Here is a 25,455-nt window from a genome sequence, read left to right as displayed (position 1 = left end):
GAAAAAGACAAATATCACATGATCTCACTTATATGTAGAATCTAATGAACAAACTAAACTGACAAACAAAATAGAATCAGAGACATGGACACATAGTATAAACTGACAGATGAGAGGGGAGGTGGGTGGTGCAGATGGGATGATAGAAGGTGAAGAGAATGGGCAAAGAACATATATGACCTGATCATGGACACAGACAACAATGTGGTGAGGTCCAGAGGGAGAGGAGGGCAAGGTCTGGGTAGTGGTGGAGAAAGGAGGAGACAATAGGGAACATCTGTAATAATATCAACAATTTTTAAAAAGTTCCTCCAATCAGCAAAAATTATGACTTGCTGAAGGCTTAAATGGTCATTAGAATTTTTTAGCAATAAAATATTTTTAAATTTATATATATTACTTTAAGACATATTTTGTTATATACTTAATTGACTATAATATAATATAATCTTAACTCTTATATGCACTGGAAAACCAAAAAATTTGTGATGTGCTTTATTGTGATATTTCATTTTATTGTGGTACTCTGTAGCCAAACCAAAAACGGTGGTGCTTTACTTAATATGCCCCTTTTGGCTTCTTTTCTTGTCTGTTATCTAGTAATTTATTAATATATGAAAAAATATTTTTCAGTTTCAGAAAGCTCTTCAGGAAACAAATTCCACCTTTTTATTTTCTGGTACACCAAGTATATTTGTTCTGCAATTTATTTATTTATTTATTTATTTATTTATTTATTTATTTATTTATTTATAATATATTTTATTGATTTTTTACAGAGAGGAGGAAAGAGGGATAGAGAGCTAGAAACGTCGATGAGAGAGAAACATCAACCAGCTGCCTCCTAAACACCCCCTACCGGGGATGTGCCCGCAACCAATGTACATACCCTTGACCGGAATCGAACCTGGGACCTTTCAGTCCGCAGACCAACGCTCTACCACTGAGCCAAACCGGTTTCGGGTGTTCTGCAATTTATTTTCTTTAACCTATAAAAGGACTCCTTGTATCTAAAATTAATTCCTAGGTATATATTCATACTATCTGCATTCTTCCCCATTTCATAAGATCAAAATGTCCCTAACAAAGCAGACACCATGACAGAACTATCTGCTAATCCACCTAGTAACTCAGCAACAGAAAGCTCCTAAAAGAAGCAGACACTCAGAGGAAGGATTCGTTTTGTCATTTTTAAAATTTGAGATTTTTAATTAAATTCATTGGGGGGACAGTGGTTAATAAAATTATATAGGTTTCAAGTGTACAATTCTTTAATAGGTACATCAACTGTATATTGTATTGTGTATTCACCAAACAAAGTTTTTGATGTGCCTCCCAAATTTCAAATCAAAACCAACCCAGTTCCAATTTTATTGAATATAATTTTAGAACTTGAAGAAGAGCATTTGTTTATCTCTACCAGAATTGAGCACAGATGCCTATTAATACACTGATCATTCTGAGATGTCTGGTTGTAAGGCTATGGGTATCAGGTAAAAATAACATTTCTTTAGCCATTCCTATTCTCAAAGATATGCTGAGAGGGGAAACAAATGATTGGAAAATGCAATGTAGCATAGTCATCTGAGTCAAAGTCATAAGTTGAGGAAGGTAGCCCATATTATATGACAAATTGGGAATTTCCAGTCAGCCAAATGGACAAATAATCTGAGGGTGAGCTAGTTAATTGGAAATTACTCCTATTAAAAGCAATGGTAAAGTATAAAAGTGAACTGGAATGATACAGGCACCTTATACTACTAATTAATGAGCAAATAACTATTACAAACCAACTAAATGTGAAAAAAACCTTTAACATTTTCTAAACCTAGATCAAAACTTTCTAACAGACTATAAACTCCTTGAGAAGATTGGCTTATGCTTCAACTTTTTAACTCTCAAATCATTTAGCATAGTAGATTGCAGGTAGTACAGGTATACCAGTTAATGATGAGGATTTTTAATAAAAAAATATGATAATTTCAAGAGAAACATCAAAAGTGCTTTATTCAAAATAATGTCTATCGCTAGCTACACTTTTCCCCATCTTTCAGGTAATTTGTGGATACCATCCCAAAAGAACTTTTCTTGTTTTGAGGCAAACCATTCAGAGATCCAATTTTTTCATATGTTTTGAAGTACTGTTCAGAAAGTGCATGTGCCATCAATTAGAACAAGTGGTAATCTGCAGGAGCAAGGTCTGGTGAATAGAGCGAATGGGTTAATACTTCCCAGGCAAGATCTTTCAACGTGTCTTTAACTGGTTTTGAAGTGTGTGATGGTGTATCATCATGAAACAAAATTACTTTGTCGTGTCTTCTGGAACATTCTGGTTGTTTCACAATCAAAGCATGGTTCAAATTGATTATTTGTTGTCTGTAGTGATCACTATTAATGGTTTCACCTGGTTTTATAATAGAAGTTCATAATACACCACAACTTCCTGATCCTACCAAACACAGAGCATTGTCTTCTTTCCAAAGCGATTTGACCTTGCAGTTGATGTTGATGGTTGACCTGGATCAACCTATGCTTTTGTGCATTTGAGATTCTCAAAATAAATCCATTTTCATCACCAGTCACAGTTCGATGCAAAAAAGACTTTCTTTCATGCCACTGAAGCAACATTTTATTAATGACTTTTCGGTTTTCCATTTGTTTTTCCTTCAGTTGATGTGGCACCCATTTTCCTTCCTTAAAATCTTTCCCATTGCTTGTAAATTATCAGAAATTATTTGCTGAACAACATTTAATCTTTCTGCAAGTTGTTTCTGAGTTTGACATGCATCTTCATCTAATAATGTTTTTAATTGTTGGTCTTTAAACTTTTTTTGATGACCTGGATGTTGTCTTTCACATTGAAATAATAACTTTTAAAGCATTTAAACTAGTGTTCACAAGTATCTTGAGATGGAGCATGTTCACCATAAGCTTCCCAAAGTATTCAGCAGCACTTTTCTTCAAAAATAATAAATTATAACTTCCTGTAAATGCTCTTTTTTTGGCACAAAATTTGACATTTTTAAGTGTAAAAATATCTATGATGTTAACACCTCCAACAAATTTGACATACGATGCTTTGAAGCTTGTTGTCAATACAACAAAATAGCATACATATCAAATTGCATATGTATCTATTGAAAAAAATTCTCATTATTAACCAGTACACCTGGTATATACGTTTATAGATATATGCATCTGTATCTCTACATCATGTATATACTAGAAGCCTAGTGCACAACATTTGTGTACTCGGGGGGACAGGGATGAGAGGAGCCCTCTGCCCGGCCTGCACCCTTTTACAGTCCAGGAGCCCTCGGGGAGCGGGCCTAAGTTGGCAGTTGGACATCCTTAGCGCTGTTGCAGAGGCAGGAGAGGCTCTGCCACCACCAATGCACTCACCAACTGTCAGCCCAGCTTGTGGCTGAGCAGCACACCTCCTATGGGTGTGCACTGACCACCTGGGGGCAACTCCTACATTGGGTCTGCTCCCTGGTGGTCAGTGCACATCATAGCCACAAGTCATTCCACTGTTCGGTTGATTTGCAGAGTACCCTTTTATTTTTATAAGTTATGTTTATAGATATATGCACCTGTATCTATATACTAGAGGCCCGGTGCACGAAATTTGTGCATGGGGGAAAAGGGGGGGCTTGTCCCTCAGCCCAGCCTGCACCCCCTCGAGGGATGTCCGACTGCCCATTTAGGCCCGATCCCACTGGGCCTAAACTGGTAGTCGGACATCCCTCTCACAATCCAGAAGGCTGGCTCCCAACTTCCTGATCGCCCCTAACCACTCCCCTGCCAGCCTGATCACCCCTAACCACTCCCATGCCAGCCTGATTTATGTCTAACTGCTCCCCTGCCAGCCTGTTTGCCCTCAACTTTTCTCCTCTGCTGGGCTGATCACCCCTAAATGCCCTCCCCTGCAGGGTTGATCACCTTCAACTGCCCTCCTTTGCAGGCCTGGTCCCTCCCAGCTGCCATCCCCTGCTGGCCATCTTGTGTCCACATAGGGGCAGGATCTTTGACCACATGGGCGAAGCCATCTTGTGTGTTGGAATGATGGTCAATTTGCATATTACTCTTTTATTAGATAGGATAGAGGCCTAGGGCACAGGTGGGGGCCAGCTGGTTTGCCCTGAAGGGTGTCCTGGATCAGAGTGGGGATTCCCTTGGGGCATGGGGCAGACTGAGTGAGGGTCCTATGGTGGTTGGCAGGCCGGCCATGCCCCCCAGCTACCCAAGCAGAGGCCCTGGTATCTGGGATATATTTACTTTGTATAATTGAAATTTTGTAACCTGGAGCTGAGCAAAGCCAAGCCTCCTGCTCACCCTGTGGCAGTAGCTGTTTCTGTTTGGATTTGTTTACCTTCTATAATTGAAACTTTATAGCCTTGAGTGGAGACTTAGGCTGTCAAGGGCAGGCAGAAAGCTTGGGCTTCCTCTGTTGCCAGGGAAACGCCTTCCTCCTGTTCTCTGTGGCTGTAGCCATCTTGGTTAGGTTTATTTGCATATTCGCTCTGATTGACTGGTGGGCATGGCTTGTGGAGCGGAGTAATGGTTAATTTGCATATTACTCTTTTATTAGGTAGGATTATGTATATACTAGAAGCCCAATGCACAAATTCGTGCCTGGGTAGGGTCCCTAGGCCTGGCGGGTGATCAGGTTCCCCGCCTACCTGCCTCACTTTTCTTTCCCTCACCACCCGCAGGCTGCCACAACGTGGTTCCCCCTATATCCCCACCTTCTCCTTCCCTTGCTTCCTAATCAATGTCATGAACAAATGAAGCCAGTTTGTAATAAAGAGAAATGGGAATATATTAAAATTCATGCATACTATTCTTTATTCCCCTTTTGCCTTACTCCTATCCCTAATCTATAAATTTCCTCCTTAAACTAAATTAGAATGAAGAATAAATGTAAAGGATTCAGTATATGAATTACATTAATACTTGCAGGCATTAGATATTACTGTATTCTGGAATTCAAATAATTTGGGGCAAAGAAACATATTTATGGACCCTCCAAAAATTTAGTCATTTTAGGATAATTATTATTAAACCTTATCAATCTCATAATTAAACACTTAAATAGAAAAGTAGAAGCCGCAAATTTACTTGACCATTGAATCAACAAGGACATGTAAATGAAGATTGCTGTAAGGAACATATGGTGTCACCTGGGTACTAGACTTATCAGGGTGATTATTTCATAATGTATATGAAAGTCTAATCACTATGTTATACATATGAAACAAATACATATTGCATGTCAACTGTAATTGAAAAGTAATTTATAAAAAAAGTATAACAGTTAAGTATATCCTGTACAAGAAAGTCTAAAGTATTCAAAACATTACATAATAATAGAGGAAATTATGATGAGATACACTAATAACTATGAAATTACTTCTTTCTACTCTTATTACTTTCTAAGGAGAATAATGATCCTGGCTTTCCTTTAATATTAAGAATATGGGTAACAAGTTATCACTGATTTGAGCATATATCCATAACTTACTATTAAGCACTTAATGTGTTTGCAGCTGCAAAAGGAAAAAAAAAAAGACTTGTATGATTTGAGAACACTTGTTTATAGTGATGGATAGGAGGCTTGGGGACCTGTCTAAAGCACTTGGATAAGCACTAGGTTTGAATACTACTACTGTATTTTCTAGAAAATGGCTATGACAAATTAAAGTTTGAAGGGAGTATTCAAGTATGGTGGTGGTCTGTGTGTGTGTGAGCAGACGGTAAAGGGGTGATCTAAACTCTGATTACCTGAAAGCTTGAGTCCTCGTTCCCCTACTTGGGTGTCATATCCATGTGGCATTCGAAGAATTGCATCATGCAGTCCAGCTAATTTTGCCACTGCATACACATCCTCAGGTGAAGCACTGATGTTTCCATATAACAGGTTGTAGTAAATGGTATTATGGAAGAGGACAGCATCCTGGAGCAGACACACAGACACAGACACAAATACTTATGTTCATCATAAAGATTATTAAAATAACAATAAAGACATAAAGGCTTAAAGAGTAAAGCATGATAACCCTCCAAATCACATCCCCCCATCCCTACAATTCTACTTCCCTTCCAAGAGATCACTATTAACAATTTGCTGTGTATTATTGCTTATTTTTTTCAATTCATTTATAGGCCTAAACATACACTTTTTTTTTCAACACGAATGGTGACATATTATATGTATTATTTTGTAAATTGGTTTTTTCACTTAACACATCCTGGAGATTGTATATATCAGTAATAGAAACCTACTTCATTCTTTGTAACAGTTGTATAATACTAAAGGTATATCACAGTTTATGTATACACTTCCTATTCATGGATATTAATGTAATTTCTGAATTGTTACTACAAAGAATGTTGAAATATCATTGTATATATGACTTTGTGCACCCATGAATTACTTTCTGTAAAGATTCCTATAAGTAGACTGAGTTGAAAGGTAATCAGATGTTTATCCATTGATACCGTGTTTCCCCGAAAATAAAACCTACTTACAGGTTTCCTTCTGAAATATAAGGCATCACCCTGAAAATAAGGCCCCCCCTAGGCTCTGTCTCAGAATGAAAATTAATGACTACATTGAAAATAGAATGGAGAGAAATCAGCGTGGAAACTTTGTGAAACCTAAACTGCAAGAAGTTGTGACTTGGGTGAAGAATTCATGGGAGAAAATCACTGACAATTGCATTGTAAATGCACCGCGAGCTGGCTACCTTAACAAGAAGTACTCATTTAAAGACAGTGCTATTGCTAAGCATGAGAGATTTGGTCCACTGATTCTGAAAGAAATGGAGTCACAAGAAATTCACCAGGAAATTCAGGAATTGGATTGTTATGATGATGTTCCAGAAGATGATGACGATTGTCACTGAATAAATGAGTAAATTCTTGATGCTGTAGGATTCACAGTTTGTCTGGTTTGTGTTGACAACTACCGTACTACCGTACCATATACAGGTAATAAATTTATTTTATTTTCATTTAACAATAAATGTGTGCCGTATTCTTCTTCATGGAAAAATAAGACATGCCCTGAAAATAAGACCTAGCGCATATTTGGGAGCAAAAATTAATATAAGACACTGTCTTATTTTCGGGGAAACAGGGTAGTAGTGCCCAACAGTCTTAAAATGCTGACAAGCATACATTCCAACCAATAGTGTATGAGGGTGCCAAGTCTCCATATGCTCAGAAGTCCTAGATATTAGTAAATTTTTTAAAAATATATATTTTATTGATTTTTTTACAGAGAGGAAAGGAGAGGAAAAAAGCTAGAAACATCAATGAGAGAGAAACATCGACCAGCTGCCTCCTGCACATCCCCCCAGCAACCAATGTACATGCCCTTGACCAGAATCAAACCTGGGACCTTTCAGTCCACAGACGGATGCTCTATCCACTGAGCCAAACTGGTTTCGGCAATATTAGTAAGTTTTAGTTGATGCTACTTTAGGAGTAAAATGTGCTTTTGGTTTAAATTAGCATTTCCCAGATTAATAGTGAGGTAGAATATGTCTTTACAAAAATATATGTTTCTCAAAGCTTTTAAATTGAACTTAAAACAAAGAAAACAAAAAAATATGGAAGTTCACTGCAAACATTTATTTGTTATTTCAATTTATTCTGACATAGCAAACTAAACCTAATTTAATTAGAGCATCCATCTCCCACTTCTCTTTAAGACTCCAAATGATTGGAAGGCGATAGTGTGATGAAATAAAATGACTCCATTAGTTCAAATTAACAAGGATACTCAATTAAAACTTCTATAACATCATAATCAGAATTTTAGATATTATTTAAATATTTTAACCATTTATATTCCTACTACTAACATAAAATATTTTATTAAATTGGAAATTAAACCAAATAAGCTTAAAGTTCTATAAAGACAAAATACTTATTTTTAGATACTTTATATTCAGAAAAAAGTTGACAAATGCTAACTGGAAACTTTGAAAATATAAAAAAAAATTAAAATAAAAATGAATTAAATAATCTATAATCCAATAATAACCACTATTATCCAAAATGTTTCTATCTTTTTTCTCTACTGACATGTATTCATTTAATATTTAAAAATTGGGGATTTTGCCGAAACTGGTTTGGCTCAATGGATAGAGCATCGGCTTGGGGACTGAAAGGTCCTGGGTTCGATTCCGGTCAAGGGCATGTACCTTGGTTGCAGGTATATCCCCAGTAGGGGGTGTGCAAGAGGCAGCTGATTGATAACTCTCTCATCGATGTTTCTAACTCTCTATCTTTCTCCCTTCCTCTCTGTACAAAATCAATAAAATACATATTTTTTAAAAAAAAAATAAAAATTGGGGATTTTATGTTTTGTTTTGATATCCTCTTTTTCAACAAACTTTGTATCTGAGTATTTTGCCAACACTCAATATTCTTTAAAAACCTGGTATTTACAAATGGCTGTATGACATTTGATACCATGATAATTTAACCATCTACTTATTATTAGACATTTATATTGTTTCTAACTTCTGCTATTATAAATACTGCTGTAATGAGTATCTTTGCATATAAAAATCTGTCCGTATTTGTTCATTTCCTTAGTAAAACTTTCTAAGGGCTGAATTATTGGAATAAAGGGTGTATTGTTTAGGCTCTTCATACATATTGCCAATTTGCTCATCAGGAAAGCTGTATACTTTCACCAGCAAAACAAAAGACTGGCCATTTAATTCACAACCCTGACCAAGCTGGAGGCCATGAATTTTAAAATCCTTGACAATCAGGTTGTTAAGTAAAAAATGGCATTCCATGGTTGATTTAATTTATATTGCTAAGGCCTCCAATGAGGAGGAATATCTCCTCTTTCCTTTATTGACCACATATATTAATCTTTAACCTGTTAACGGAGCTGGACGTATAAATATGTCAAACGTAAACAATATCGGGTACGGTTAGGACATATGAATACGTCCTTGAAATATATGTTGCGCCCTGAAACGGGCGAGATGTATATTTCCGAACAACAAAGGTATTAGTCATCCATACATGTCTCGACATGAATTTAAGACACGGAGGGAATCAGTATAATTTCACTATTGAGAGTGGTGGACGTGTTCTGGGTGAGCAGTGATGGGTACGTACTTACACTTACCTTCCTATTTTCGTATTATATATTATTTACTTATATTTTTTATATCTCCAACCTTTATATAATAGAAAAACATATAAAATTGATCCAATCATCAATAATTTGTCAGAAAAGTTTAAAAGTTTTTATGTATGTGAACGAGAAATATGCGTAGATGAATCTCTTTTATTATGGAAAGGGAATTTATCTTGGAAACAATATATATATCTACAAAAAGAGCTAGATTTGGAATGAAGTTGTTTATTTTGAGTGAAAGCCAATCTGGATATGTACAAAATATAATTTTATACACAGGCAAGGACACAAATTATGGTTCGAACTACCCACAAGAAAAACAATCAACAAGAATTGTTTTGGAGTTAACACATGACTTACTGAATAAAGGGTATAGGATTTACTTAGATAATTTCTATATGTCAATTCATTTGGCTGAACTCTTCTGTCAAAACAATACAGACATTGCTGGAACAATGAGGATAAACAGAGTCGGACTCCCCAGTGAAGTAAAAACAAAAAAAATTACAGAAAAATGAACATATAGTAAGAATCAAAGACAAACTTATGGTTTTAAAATTGAAGGATAAAAAAGACGTATTGATGCTCAGTTCTATTCATAATGATGAAAAGACAATGATTGAAAAGAGAGGAAGAAGGCAAGAAAAACCGAATGTTGTCCTGGATTATAACAAGAATATGGGCGGTGTAGATTTGGGAGATGGAGTTATGGTGGCCTACACGGCTGCCCGTAATAGGGTAAAAAAATTTTATGAAAAAAAATTTTCTACGATTAATTGATATGTGCTGCTTCAATGCATATTTTATATACAAAAAAGATAAAGGTCATTTGGATCAATTACACTTTTTGATAGAGTGTGTAGAGAAATTGGTAGATAACAACAAAGTGAAAACCCACCCAAAGACATCAACAAGCAGCTCTACATCTAAACCCATCACGCTTAGTTGAAAGGCATTTTCCAGAACAAATGAAAAGCGATATAGGAAAAACTAAATCCAGGAAATGCCGAGTTTGCTACAAAAAAGGTGTTAGGAAAGAATCTACATACTGGTGTCCGGATTGTAAGGTAGCACTATGTATCAACAATTGTTTTAAAATATATCACAAGGAAGTTGAGTTTTGAATTTTTACATCTATATTTCAATTTTTTAAATTCAATATTTCTATTTTATTTGTGTCCTTTTTGTTTATTGTTCTGTAATTGTTAACTTTTATTGTGTATAAAAAATATAAAAAAGAAATAAAATATATATATTTTTGTAATCTTTATAAATGTTGGTAAAATTTATAATTTTTTAATTCGATGTTTCCATTTTTTTGTTGGTATTCTTTTCTATTTGTTTGTAATTTTGTGTTTCCCTTTGTGCTTTATATATAAATAAACGAAAAATATATTTCATTTATTTTAATTAAGTATAAATAAAAAAATAATAATATAAAATTACGTCCACTGTGCGTGACGTATTGACACGTCCTAGTGAAAGAGTATGCGCCCGTTGTACGTTGCGTAATTATAATAAAAAGGGAACTCCCCGGTTAACAGGTTAATGAACAAAATGTTTTATTTTCCAAGAGAATGGCTGGAATCTAGTTATACATAGTTATATGGATGAGGACAATGAGCCCTAAGTAGGCAGAGCCCATAATTCAGTTTATTTGACATACAGTTTAGGTCAGTGTTTTCCAACATATAGTTTATGAATATCTGTATCAGAATGACCTAGGTCAGTGGTCGGCAAACTCATTATTCAACAGAGCAAAATATCAACAGTACAATGATTGAAATTTCTTTTGAGAGCCAAATTTTTTAAGTTTAAACTTCTTCTAATGACACTTCTTCAAAAAGAGCCATACTCAAGGGGCCAAGAGCCGTATGTGGCTCACGAGCCGCATTTTGCTGACCACAGACCTAGGTTTCTGTGGTCAGGTTTCTCAGCGCCACATTGCATTAAATGAGAACCAAGGTTTGTGAGAGAGAGTGCTGGCATTTCAATAATCTCCCTAGGTGATGCATACACACTAACATTTGGGATTCTCAGTGAAAGGGAGGACAAAGCAGAATGAAATGTGTCAGATCACTTGGGGACCTTTTACAAGTTACACATCCCTGTCTGATTCCTTTTCTACAGTTCTCCCAGAGAATCTGATTCTGATTTTAGGCTGCAACTTATTCCCAGGTCTCTATTGGCTTTCAGCATAAGAAAAATTCACGTCCTATAAAAGCTATCTCCTTCTTGTCTTCTAGACTCTTACTTTGGCTTTACTTGTCCCTTCCACCCCTCCACCCCTTCACCGCAAAGTCATCCAGCAAATACTTGTTAAATGCTTACTATGGGTCAGGAACTGTGCTTGTACTGAAGGGACAGTGGTGAACATGGCATACAAACTTGACCTTGGCAGCCAAACTGCTTTGTAATTTCTATAAATTTACTATATCTAAAACTATTCAAAATTGCAATAATAGTTTTCACTTACTGAACAATTGCATAATGAACGTTGTGCTTGGTGCTTTACACATGTTATCTCTATAATTCTATCCTATAAGAGAAATAGTATCTTGTTTTATAGATGAGGAAACTGAGGGCCAAAACCACAGAATTTATAAGGGTTAGAACTGGAGTTAGAATCAGGTTCTGTTTGATACCAGTGTTGGCTCTTTCCTCTATATTACTCTGTCTTTCTAAGGCTTAAAAAAAAAATCTTTCCATCATGCAGACATTCCACTCACTTTTTTTCAGTCTTTTTGGTAACAGAGTTTGACCTACAGGGCTTAATGTTTCCTAATTAGAACATATTGACTCTTGGATTCAAATTATTCTGGTAAAAGAGCCACCAACCCAGTAAATCTTCCCCCAAGTATTTTCTTCTTTCATTTAAATACCTGAGGCACTACGCCCACTGCTCTCCGAAGGCTTTCCAGACTCACATCTTGTATATTTTGACCAGCAAGGTAAATGTTACCCTGTTGAGGCTCATAGAAGCGAAACAACAGCCTCACTATTGTGGATTTCCTGAAATTGGATATAAGGAAAAGTTATTTAGCTCCTAATGACATTAGGGAACCCGTGTTTTACAACAGTATTGATTCTATTTTGATAAAGCAAAACTATTACATTTGGGAATCATTAATTAATGATGCAGAATTTTATAAATAACTAAATTACCCACCCTGACCCACTACCTCCTACAATGGCCACTTTCTTTCCTGCAGGGACTTCAAAAGATACTCCACTAAGAACTTTCTGCCCCTCAATGTATTCAAAATGCACATTCTCAAAGGCCACCGAAGCTGTCTGTGGTGTGATCTGAAGGGGAGATGCCATCACTTTGTCCTAGTAGAGAAGAGACAAAAAAAGCCAGTTTACTTCCTAGAGTACAACTATGCAGGTAATTTTCTAATTCACAAAGATAAAAAGGAAAATAATGGGAAGAAGGTAGTTTATAAGTACAGTTAGACCTGTACTTGTAAAAGTGAAACCTGCTTTTCACTTCTCAATGCTAAGGTAAAAAATCCTGGATGCTTTAATTTTTTCAGTATTTTAGGAGGGAGGTAAAGGAATGCTGGATAGGAGGATGAGTAAGGAAGCCGAGGATGTAAGAAGAGGTAATTGCACATCATGTATCATTATTATAAAAAATAAGTCAAGTGTAAGTACAAATAATTCCAGTTAACAATATTTAGCTTCTAGGCATAATATTCTTTGTCAACACCATAAGGTTTCTAAGGATAGAAGTAAAAACGTAACAATTTCCTAATAGACATGATAATCTCAATTTCTGCAAAAACAAAATTGGTTTCCTAACATGGTCATGTAAGAGTATTCCCTTAAAATAATACTATTAATGGGACAAAGCTCACATGCTTTTTAAAAGATACTAAATAAATTACTTACTTTAATTCGGGTGTCTACCTTGAGTAATGTAAACAAGGTATTCATATCTATGAGTGCTTGTCTAGTTTCTCTATATACAGTTCCCAGAAAGTTCAGGGGTAATGAAAGCTGAAAAAGCAGTCCATTCACCATTACTAGATCTCCAACGGTAAGGGTACCTTAATATGCAATTGGCAGAAGAAGAAAAAAAGGTATTACAGATGTTATTAACTGTTCCAATTTAAAGTAGAGAGAGTCTATTACTCTGGAATACAGTTCAAAATGTACAAAATAAAAAGTGTACAAAATCAGCAACTCTTAGGCCTACTTAAATTTCAAAGCATTTATAAAATTAAATTTATTGGGGTGACATTAGTTAATATATAGGTTTCAAGTGTAAATTTCTATAACATACCATCTATATATTATATATTGCTCTGTGTGCCCAATGCCCAAAGTCAAATCTTCCGTCACCATATATTTGACCCCCTTTACCCTTTAGTCCATAATTTAGGAATACAGGGCACTTGATATACGCTAAGTAGAATAGGAAAAGTCCATTCATACACTATACATTATACACAAAAAAATATGGCTTAAGTGAGAATAAAAACCAAAGGCTGAAAATCTCTCCTTAAGCTAGTTTCTTTGTAATATATATATAAAAAAAGAAATTTTAAAGAGTATATATTTAAAAATTGGAGCAAATGCACATCATGATTAAAAATGATAAACCATGTATTAAGGTCACAGTAAATAAATGAATCCTAACTTGAACGGGTAGGTAACAAAAATGAGGCAAAGACATTATTAATTTTTGAAATATTTTTCAAATAAAAAACTAATAGAAAGGTTAAAAGGTTACTAGTAATTCTAAAGAAAAGATTGCTTGAGTTTTAATCCTTTGGACTAAACACTAGTTACATTGATTTTCAGGTCAATAAGAGAAATTAGAAACTTTAGATGCTAAAAAAAAGTTACTCCTCAAACAGATTGTAGGCCCAAAAAATATATATACAGTAATTCCAACCAATGAGAGAGCCAATGCTAAAATTGTAGTGCTAAACCAAATGAAGGGGGGGGGGGGGGGGGAGGAAGCATATTACTATACAATCAAGAAAACACATTTTGAGACAAAAAGGAAAATACTCCAAGGATATTAAAGCACAAAATTGAATATGCTTTATAATGAAGATTAATACACAAATTAATTTCATTAATCTTTATTTATAAAGGTTAAGTAAGGTTAAGTAAAACATCCATGAATATTAAAACCACAGATCCATTACCTGCCACAATTCCCTGACTGGCAAGCACCATTATAGCTGTTAAACCAACACTGAAAATAGCACTTTGACCAAAGTTCAGCATAGCCAGAGTAGAGGTACTTTTCAACGAAGCAGTCTCATATGTCTTCAAAAATCCATCATATCTTTGTGCTTCATAGTTTTCATTATTAAAATACTACAAAATATATAAAAATAGTAACTACATATAAGTATAATTAGAATTTTTTCTCTTAAAGTGATTATCTTTTTTAATCAGACTTTCATGTACAGAAAATTTTAATTTACTTTTAAATATATTTTTAATGATTTCAGAGAGGTGGGAAAGGGAGAAAGAAATGGAAACATCAATGATGAGAGAAAATCACTGATTGGCTACCTCCTGCATGCCCCACATTGGGGATCCAGCCCACAACCCAGGCATGTGCCCTGACCGGGAATCGAACAGTGACCTCCTGGTTCATAGGTCAACCCTCAACCATGAGCCACGCCAGTCGGACAAACCCATATCTTAAAAAAAGCTATCAAGGGCACTTCATTCACAAGCCTTCCCCATATCTCCTGGAACTTTGAGTTGACAGTTGTCACTGTCCCCACTGCAATATGCCTTCTTGTATAGTCATCGGCATAATTACTTTAACTGTCTCAGTAGATTAACAAATTCTGGAAGGGTAAGGATTAAATATGAAGCATTTTTTACACAAAACTTAGTGCTTTGTACACAAGAGGCATTCAATAATAATTATTAAATGGAAAATTAACAAATAAGCAAAAAGAAGGTGCAAGAGGATTATGCAGTATATTAAATTATTTACTACAAGCTTCAAGGGACTGTCCAAAATCTTTATCATGTTGTTAATTTTAGATAGGCACTCTGAAAGATAGAGAACCAAGAACTTACATGCTAAATTGATTAGCTTAGTGTTCATTCTGAATCAAAATGCTAACCATACTCATATCACTTTCTGTGTCACAAAAAAAAGTGAGGTAGAAATAAAGGACAATTTTTAAATAAAAGAAAAATAATAAAGTACTATTATTCTATCACACCTAAAAATACTATCTTAATGTGAAGCTCTAAGTTATAGTAAATATTAAGTTAAATGGCAAAACAAATCTTAGTGCAGTTTAAAGGCCAAAGAAAAGTACCTTCACAGTTTCATAATTCAGCAGCGAGTCTATGGCAGCATTACCGGCATCATTATCAGCTTTGTTCATTTCTATTCTAAATCTAGTTCTGTAAGACAAAGATTTGCATAGGCATGAAATGTTTGTTAAAGAAGCATAATTAATTTCTGAACCTTGACTGGCCTCTGGAGAATACCTTACCTCCACCGGGTGATTGCAACTGTGAATGCTGTGTATGCACCAAGTGTCCCAAGAGTCACCAGTGCAAACTGGGCACCACATTTGTAATACTGAAGAAGGCAAAAGAAGAAAAGAGAAATAGTCACTGTTCTTGTCAAATAGTTTATAATATACTACAATAACAAATTTTAGTCAAAAGATTTAAAAAAAAAATGTTGGTGAACAAATGAATAATTTTTTGGAGAAGAAAGAAAATACCTTAGAAAATCTACGTTAGGTAACAAGGGAAGAAAGCCAAACTGCACCGGCCACACTGATGCTACTGTCAAATGTTGATAATAATAGTGCAAAGATCCATGAAAGGAATAATATATACTGTATATACATTTTGTTTTAAAAATATGAAATTGTCTAAAATGTCATGAATGGTGAATAGAAACCAAGATAATCTAATTCTAAGCATACCAGCCTAAAGTTCTCTACAAAAATCTCTGCTAACAAAAATCGCAAACACCAGCTAAATTATTGATCAATGTGTAAAACTGAACAGCTCTTTAAAATAACAACGTAAGCCCAGCTGGATGGCTCAGGAGTTGAGTGTCAACTTATTAACCAGGAGGGTTTGGTTCGGTTCCCAGTCAGGACACATGCCTGAGTTGTGCGCTTAATCCCCAGTAGGGGGTGTGTAGAACGCAGCCAATTCAATGATTCTCTCTCATCATTGATGTTTTTATCTCTCTCTCCCTTTCCCTTCCTCTCTGAAATCAAATTAAAAAAATAACAACATGATAAAGATTTTGGACAGTCCCTTGAAGCTTGTAGTAAATAATTTAATATACTGCATAATCCTCTAGCATCATGGTATTGTGCTTTCAAACCAAGGACACACAGTACCAAAATAGCTTCAAGTACTAAATAGCTACTAATGAGAATGTAAAAGCTCGTTATGAGAACTGTTTTACTTACCAAAACACCACTGACAAGAGTGACCTCAAACATAATGGGAAGAAGATTAAATACTAAAGCACTCAGAACAAAACTGATACCCCTTGTCCCTCTGTCGATAGCCTTCGATAAAGCTCCTGTCTGTCTGCTGAGGTGGAAAGCCAGATCCAGGTTGTGAAGATGGAGAAATACATTTTTGGCGATTCTTCGTATTGAATTTTGGGCTACCTTGCCAAATACTGCATTACGAACTTCATTAAAAAAGGCAGCTCCGGCTCTTGATACACCATCTAACAATACAGTCAAAAGAAAAAATGTGGCATAAAAACATTAACATCATAGGAATGTAAAAATGATAAAGGCACAGAAAGTATTTGTACAATGAATGAATACATCAATGAATACTTACACTAGAAGAAATCTAAAAAGCATCTAGTTTAGTGAGTATCAATCTTTTCACCAACATGGATCCCTTTCAATGTTATTCTCCCTATATGCCCCAGGTATTGAAATATTTTTCTCCAACTAGGTATTTTTAATACACAACAGCCCATATGGCCTTATTGTGGATAAATACACAGTATCTGTCGAGATTTTTGATCTGATTAAATTCCCCCAAATAACAAATGATGAAATTTAGATACTGAAAAATCAACTTCATGGACTAATAGGCCCCCAAAAATCATTCAGTCTGGTCCTCCCAAGGCATTAGGGGTGAGTTAACTAAATGTTTGACCAAATATAGCAGGTGAATTTTTAAGTTGATAATTTTGTATGGCTTCCAAATGATGTTATAAATATTCAAATGGCCCTTGGCAGAAAAAAGGTTCCCTACCCCTGAACTAAAGCATGGCCCCATTCAAGCCTCCTAAGTCTCATAAAGTGTCCTTTTAAATGCATGGGGACACAAAGCATCATATTCTCTGCTTTACAAATTGTAGATTTGTGTCATGGCTATTGGATATAATTTAATAAAGCAAAAGCATTAATGCACAACAATTAATCCTTATTTAGCTATTTTCTATTTAACGGCTAATAAAAACATCAAGAAACTGCCCAGCTGGGTGTAGCTCAGCAGGTGAATGTCAACCTAGGAACCAAGAGGTCACCGCTCGATTCCCAGTCAGGGCATATGCCCAGGTTGCAGGCTCGATCCCCAGTGTGGGGTGTGCAGGAGGCAGCAAATCAATGATTCCCTCTCATCATTGATGTTTCTATCTCTCCCTCCCTCTCCCTTCCTGTCTGAAATCAATAAAAATATATTTGTTCAAAAAAGAAGGAACTACCGTATTTTTCGGATCATAAGATGCTCCGGACCATAAGACGCACCAGTTTTTAGAGAAGGGAAATGAAGAAAAAAAGATTCTGAAACAAATAGTGTCCTAAAATATTTTATGTGCATTAAAACCCAACATCACAGTCATAAACACATGTAATCAACCCTGTAAAGTAAACAGCAGCATTTAGAACCATTTTAGAGCCCGGCAAGCACACAGAGACCACACAGAGCCGGGCAAGTAAAAAAACTTTTTTTTTAAAGTATATTTGTAGGCTATATTTGGACCAAAAGACACAGGGACTTCCCCCCCCCCCCCCACTTCTGGGGGGGAAAAAGTGCGTCTTATGGTCCGAAAAATACGGTAACTTGCCTCACTCTTAAAGGTATCTTATAAGAAACGTATTAGAAGTGGTTTCTATAGCCGAGACCGGTTTGGCTCAATGGATAGAGCGTCGGCTTGGGGACTGAAGGGTCCCAGGTTCGAATCCGGTCAAGGGCATGTACCTTGGTTGCGGGCATATCCCCAGTAGGGGGTGTGCAAGAGGCAGCTGATCGATGACTCTCTCTCATCGATGTTTCTAGCTCTCTAGCTCTCTCCCTTCTTCTCTGTACAAAATCAATAAAAATTAAAAAATTAAAAAAAAGAAGTGGTTGCTATAATTTTAATGTCTCGTTTCATATTATTGTTTTCTAAAACTTGAAGAATGAGACTATTATTAACAGAATTTTTGGAAAATATGATACAAATAATTTTTAAAACCACATATAAAAAAAATCTCACATAAAACAATATAAAACATGCTAAATTGTGTTTGTAATGAAAATGTCATCTGCCCAAATATAATGAAACCATCTTGAAGAAAGTCAACACCTGTAGACAGATCAAAGAATCACACATACAGCCAATCAGAACTGCCGTTGCCATGGTTGCAACTGTATTTGGTGCATCACTCATGTTCAGCATGTGTCCCGACATCTGGTTGAGGTTGTCTACAGCATATTTAAACATGAAAGGAACCACAATATTCATGGCCTAAAAACATAAAAGCAGCAATTACCCATCATATGAAAATATGTATTTATAAAAGTATAATGACTAACCTTAAATTAATATTTATGGGAACGTTTATATATTAAACTATTTCAAGTATTGGAATGATTTTCCCAGTTTATAAAGATAAAATCTTTGACATTAGAAGAGCTGTCATTTCAGGATTCACACCTCAAACTGACCACAATGTTAATATTAATTTATAAGCTACTAGAGGAGTCGTGCATGACATTTGTACACTTGGTGTGTGTGTGTGGGGGGGGGGGGGGGGGTTGGGGCACCTCAGCTTGGCCTGTGCCCTTTCCCAGTCCAGGAGCCCTCGGGGGATGCATGACTGCAAGCCTAAGCTGCAGTTGGACATCCTTAGCACTGCCGTGGAGGCGGGTCGCTGTGCTCACCAGTGGTCAGCCTATCTTGTGGCTGAGCAGTGATCCACCTGACGAAGTGCAATGACCAGCAAGGGGGCAGCTCCTGGGTTGTGTCTGTCCCCTGGTGGTCAGTGAGCATCATAGAGACCGCTCATTATGCCGTTCAGTCGATTTGCATATTACTCTTTTATTATACTAGAGGAACAGGTGAACAAAATTTGTGCACAAGGGCGGTGTGTCCCTAAGCTCAGCCTGCACCCTCTCCAATCTGGGACCCCTCAAGGGATGTCCGACTGCTCATTTAGGCCCAATCCTACCTAGCAGTCAGACATCCCTCTCACAATCCAGGACTGTTGGCTCCCAACTGCTTGCCTGCCTGCCTGCCTGATTGCCCCTAACCACTTCTGCCTGCCATCCTGATAACCCCCTAACCACTCCCCTGCTAGTCTGCTTGATGCCTAACTGCTCCCCTGCCAGCCTGTTTGCCCCTAACTGCCCTCCCCTGCAAACCTGGTCACCCCTAACTGCCCTCCTCTGCAGGCCTGGGTCCCCCCTGCAACTGCCATTCCCTACAGGTCCGGTTGCCCCCAACTTCCTTCTTCTGCTGGCCTGGTCACCCCTAACTGCCCTACCCTGCTGGCTTGATCGACCCCAACTGCCCTCCCTTGCAGGCCTGGTCCCTCCCAACTGCCCACCCCTGCTGGCCATCTTGTGGTGGCCATATTGTGTCTACATGGGGGCAGCCATCTTATGTGTTGGAGTGATGGTCAATTTGCATATTACTCTTTTATTAGATAGGACAGAGGCCTGGTGCACAGGTGGGGGTTGGCTGGTTTCCCCTGAAGGGTGTCCCGGATCAGGGTGGGGGTTCCCTTGGGGCATGCGGCAGCCTGGGTGAAGGCCCTGTGGTGATCTGCAGGCTAGCCACGCCCACTGGAGACCCAAGTGGAGGCCCTGGTATCTGGGATTTATTTATCTTATACAATTGAAACTTTGTAGCCTTGAGCAGAGCCAAGCCTCCTGATTGCTCCTTGGCCGCAGCTTGCTCCTTGGCCGCAGCTTGTTCCTTGGCCACAGCTATTTATGTTGGGATTTATCTTCTATAATTGAAACTTTGTAGCTTTTAGCGGAGGCCAAGGCAGGCCAGGGCTGCAGAACGTTGGTTTCTGCCATCACCAGGGGCAACTCAAGTCTCCTGCTCACTCCAGCTCCGTGGCTGCCGCCATTTGTGTTGGAATTATTTATCTTCTACTAGGGGTCCGGTGCACGAAATTCCTGCAATGGGGGTAGGAGGGACCCTCAGCTCAACCTGCCCCCTTTCACATACTGGGAGCCATCAGGGGATGTCCTACTGATGGCTTAGGCCCACTCCCACCAGCCACCCTTTGTGGGAGGCAACTGGGATGATCAGGGGAAGGCACCAGCTCCATCACCCCACTGCTGCAGCCACTGCAGCCACCAAGGTGTTTTCATCAACACGGACTCCACTAAGAAAAAATGATGTTTCTTTAGGCATTTTCAAGATGTGTCTTTCATAGGACATGCATTTCTTTATTATTTTTTTTTATTCTCACTTGAAATGTTTCCATTGGCTTTTAGAGAATGTGGAAAAGAAAGGGAAAGACAGAGAGAAACATCAAAGTGAGGAACACTTTGATTGGTTGCCTCCTACATGAGCCCTGATCTGGGCCCTGATCTGGTACATCCCCTAGATCAGAATCGAACTCAGACCCTGCAGTTGGCAGGCTGAGGCATTATCCACTGAGTCAAACCGGCTAGGGCAGGATAAGACATTTCTTAGCCCTTCAGCGGACGTTTGTTTTGTTCTCCAGAAGTGTGGTGGAAAAACCCTAGATCACCTTTTTGGATTCATATTACCCAAGTTACTAAGAATTGTACCAGTGGCATACAGAAAGCTTAGCCAATGTGCAGTCAGAAAAGGTGTTTACTCTGTAGTTCACACCAATCATGGGCTGGGCCCTGCCCAGGACTAAAGCCTCGTGGTCAGGAGCGGACCCCCAGCTCCCTGCAATCAGGAGTGGACCCACAGCTCCCTGTAATCCAGCTTCCTGCAATCGATTGCAGGGGGGTCCACTCCTGCCCAGGCCTTACCTCACAGCGACCTGGGTGCCAGGATGTTACTGGGACACAGGCACTGTGCACCTATGTATGCAAATTAACTGCCATATTTTTTGGTTAATTTGCATAGTCACTGATTGGCTATGGGTGTAGCGAAGTTATGGTCAATTTACATGTTTGTCTATTATTAGGTAAGATAATTGAAACTTTGTAGCCTTGAGTGGAGGCCTAGCTGGCCAGAGCAGGCAGAAAGCTTGGCTTCCTCCATTGCCAGGGAAACCCAAGCCCCCTACCACAGCCATCTTGGTTGGATTAATTTGCATACTCACTGCTGGTAGATATGACTTGTGGGTATAGCAGAGGTATGGTCAATTTGCATATTACTATTTTGTTAGATAGGATAATATGTGCATTATTCAAATGCTCCTGCCTGATCATAAAATCATTCCTGATCATTCACTCAAAAAGTTCTCTCCATTATCTGATATCCTACAGAGCTCATTGCACTTATGGCAAATTGCCTTGTAGTTATCTGTGTATATTTTTCTTTCCTACGACATTCTTGATGGTCTGTATCATATTTCTCTTTCTGCCCTACCCATGTTGAATACAATGCTTTATATATAAAAGGTACTTAATACATGCATATAAATTTATTCATTCCCCAAAATAATGGTAAAACTGAAATTACACAGCAAAGAGGATTTCAAAAGCAAATAATTACTATTATGTATGGCTGATTCACTATTGGAAGACCAAATAACAGTGATAGACCTATTTGCCTCATAAAGATTCCTTTGCTCAAACATATACAAAATAAAATCCACTAAATAACAAACTAACTTTCAAAACTATCCTATTTCTCCATGAGAATACCCCACAATATATGAAAATTAGGAATATAATGCTTTCATATATATATTTTTAAATATATTTTATTGAGTTTTTAAAGACAGGAAGAGAGAGGGATACAGAGTTAGAAACATCGATGAGAGAGAAACATCGATCAGCTGCTTCCTGTACACCTCCTACTGGAGATGTGCCCACAACCAAGGTACATGCCCTTGACCGGAATCAAACCTGGGACCCTTGAGTCCACAGGCTGACGCTCTATCCACTGAGCCAAACCAGTTAGGGCAATGCTTTCATATATTAAGGGCAAACATTCAATCATTCACATTTCTATGTACAGTTATAGTATCAAAAGCAACAACTTTCATTTAGAAACATAAAGTTGGTTAGACTGCCAAAGTTTTATTTGAAGAAATCAAATTCATATACATTAATGACATGTGAAAACAATTGTATAAGGGTTAACAAAACAATGAAAACCCATGTCTTGTTAATGTTTTATTATTATGTCTTTCATTTTTGTTAAACATGAAGAATTTATTATCAACAAGCCTGAATTTACCTACAACAGTCAGGAGCTGTGTAAATCAAAATTGCAAACTAAGGTACACAAGTGTCCTAGAACAAGGAAATATCATTAAAATACACCGCAGATATTGGGGTACTTTTAAGAATGTAACACTATGGGATAAATTGCTTAAAGCTTTCAAGATTTCTAACTTCCAAAATATAATCTAATAGAATAGCAGGTTACTTCTCAATTGTGATTTCCATATAACCATATAACCACAGGCTCTTGCTTTTGCTTATAATGGTCTCCCACCTGATTTACCTCTCCAGAACTCTCCATTCTTCAAAGCCTACTTTGAATCCCATTCTGATCATGATGCCTTCTCTAACAACCACAGCCCAATTGGAACTTACTATTTTCCAACTCCGCTTTTTTGTAGATTATACCTCAATATTTATCATTTTTAGTATATACAATATTTATGATTCACTTTGTCTATAGGTGCGTGAATATACTACCATCTCAACTCAGTGACATTTTGTGGCAAAACAAACATTTTGTGAACAACAGCTATGTGAGTTGGATATCGTGCTAGGCACTGTTCAAAAATTGTTGAATAAGAGCTGAATGAAAACAATTCTATGAAATGAATATTATTCCTACAATTGAGATATCTCAGCTCTGGTAAGTAGCAGAATTGGAATTAAAATCCAAGTCAGACTTGAAATTCTATTATACCATAGCCATATTAACAGCATATAGGGTAGAGACCATAACATTTTACTACTTTTGTACCCTAAAATGGATGCTCTCAAATAGCTATAGTTGTAAAATATGATCAAAGTCATTTGGATAAATTTAAACAGACTCAGATATAATACTATATAACATATTATATACATGCTAAACATGAAGAATGTTTAACATGTATATAATACAGCCACATCCCTGCACTTGCATTTCAATATACTTGAGTGAGAAATGAAGTGGTAATTACAACTAGTAGACAATTCTCATAACTCACAGCCTTACTATATAGATACCTTAGTGTTAACTATAAAACTCAGTTTTCCCATTTTTAAATGTGCATTCATATATGTGTGTGTGCTTTGAATCATGTGCTATGCAAAGTTATCTCATGTTCAGATCTATGTCCACACTCAAGATGCAGAACTATCCCATCACCACAAAATAACTCCCTTGTACTACCTCTTTTATATTCACTCCCATTTCACCTTGCCTCAACCCAATCCCTGTCCTCCAAGAATCATCAATCTGTTGATAATCTCTATAGCTAATTAATTTTGATAATATTATATACATGAAATAATAGTATGTAACCTTTTGAGATAGGCTTTTCACTCAGCATAATGTCCGTGAGGTTCACTGAGGATGATGCATGTATCAAGAAATTACCATCCAAAGGAGAAACCAACATGACGGCATAGGTAAACACCTGAACTTGCTTCCTTGTACAACCACTTCAAAACTACAATTAAAAGGCAAAACGAACACCATCCAGAACCACAGGAAAGCTGGTTGAGTGGAAATTCTACAACTAAAAGGAAAGAGAAAAGCACACTAAAACTCAGAGGAGGTGCAGAAGTGCAGAGGTATGGAGGCACACGTGCAGAAAGGGGCTGACAACTAAGGACACATTTTCTTTTTCAATCGGAAGGGAGACACAAGCTCTCCACTGCTCTGAACTCCAGTTCTTGGTGAGAATCTGGAGACCCAGACTCATATGGGGGGAAACTGGACTGTCTGGAATCAGGCCAGAACATGAGGGAGGCATTCCCTCAGAGGTGCTTGCTGTGATTACCATGGGACACTGAAACCCAGAGGACTCTTAAGGCAAGGCTGTTTGCTCCACCCTGTTGATTCCCTGGGACCCCTCCCCAGCAATTTACAACCCCACCCCAGCTATGCACAGAGGCTATTGCATATGCATGGCCTGGTCCTTCGCAACTTAAAATTACCTAACAAACTGCAGCTGGGTCAGAAGAAGGCCAAAAAAGGCCCAACCTCACAGAAGCTTGCATTGCTTCCCAGCTGGACCTCATCTGGGAACCTCCAAAACCCAAACAAAGAAAAAGAATCTGCAGATCTCTCCATAGCTCTTGCTGGGGGGCCTCAGGCAGTGTATGACTTTGCACCTCAATGGAGATCCAAGAGCCAATGTACCCAGTGATCAAACTGGGAACATCCAGATTATAACTCCTTAGATCCTTAAGTGACATACTCAGGGGGCAGACTCAGTGAGCACCAAAGCCCCATTGAAGCAAGTCTTGCCCGATAAGGGTGGCCCCAGAACAGAAGTACTCCCATAGTAGACACAACTGATCCAGAAAGCCAATTGGCCTGGAGGTAAATTCCTCCCAGAGATACCAACAACACTCAAAGCTTAACTACAACAAGACTGTGCAAACAGCCACGAAAGGGATACACCAAGAATGTTCACCTCAGGCAATTAGGGAGGCTGAGCCACTGGGCCCTGTAGGACACCTATCACACAAAGCCACTCTATCAACACAGGAAAGCAGCCAAAATGCGGAGACAAAGAAACAGGTCACAAATGACAGAAATGGAGGAAAGCAAATTACTGGATATAGAGTTCAAAACCATGGTTATAAGGTTATTCAAGAATCTTCTAGAAACCGCCGGTAAATTTAGTGAGACCCTCGGGGATATAAAAAGGACCAACTAGAAACTAAGCATACACTGACTGAAA

At 37.6% G+C, this 25,455-nt stretch overlaps 1 protein-coding gene across 2 annotated transcripts in view; it reads right to left on the bottom strand.

Annotated features, from left to right (window-relative positions):
• Nucleotides 1-25,455, bottom strand: part of ABCB7 (ATP binding cassette subfamily B member 7) — a 131,404-nt gene that overhangs the window by 26,795 nt on the left and 79,154 nt on the right. For both annotated transcript variants that reach the window (XM_036412626.2, XM_045572363.1), the window contains 9 exons: nt 18,764-18,896; nt 16,606-16,874; nt 15,661-15,749; nt 15,481-15,568; nt 14,335-14,509; nt 13,067-13,224; nt 12,342-12,505; nt 12,055-12,184; nt 5,785-5,956 (listed from right to left, as the gene is read on the bottom strand). In XM_036412626.2, coding sequence (XP_036268519.1) covers nt 5,785-5,956; nt 12,055-12,184; nt 12,342-12,505; nt 13,067-13,224; nt 14,335-14,509; nt 15,481-15,568; nt 15,661-15,749; nt 16,606-16,874; nt 18,764-18,896 — 1,378 coding nt within the window. The remainder of the gene's footprint in view (nt 1-5,784; nt 5,957-12,054; nt 12,185-12,341; nt 12,506-13,066; nt 13,225-14,334; nt 14,510-15,480; nt 15,569-15,660; nt 15,750-16,605; nt 16,875-18,763; nt 18,897-25,455) is intronic.

This window comes from Pipistrellus kuhlii, unplaced genomic scaffold, assembly GCF_014108245.1.
Source record: "Pipistrellus kuhlii isolate mPipKuh1 unplaced genomic scaffold, mPipKuh1.p scaffold_m20_p_46, whole genome shotgun sequence".
In the NCBI taxonomy this organism is placed as follows: Eukaryota; Metazoa; Chordata; class Mammalia; order Chiroptera; family Vespertilionidae; genus Pipistrellus; species Pipistrellus kuhlii.
The sequence above is the reverse complement of the archived record's forward strand: the minus strand, read 5'-3'. Positions and strand labels throughout refer to the sequence as shown.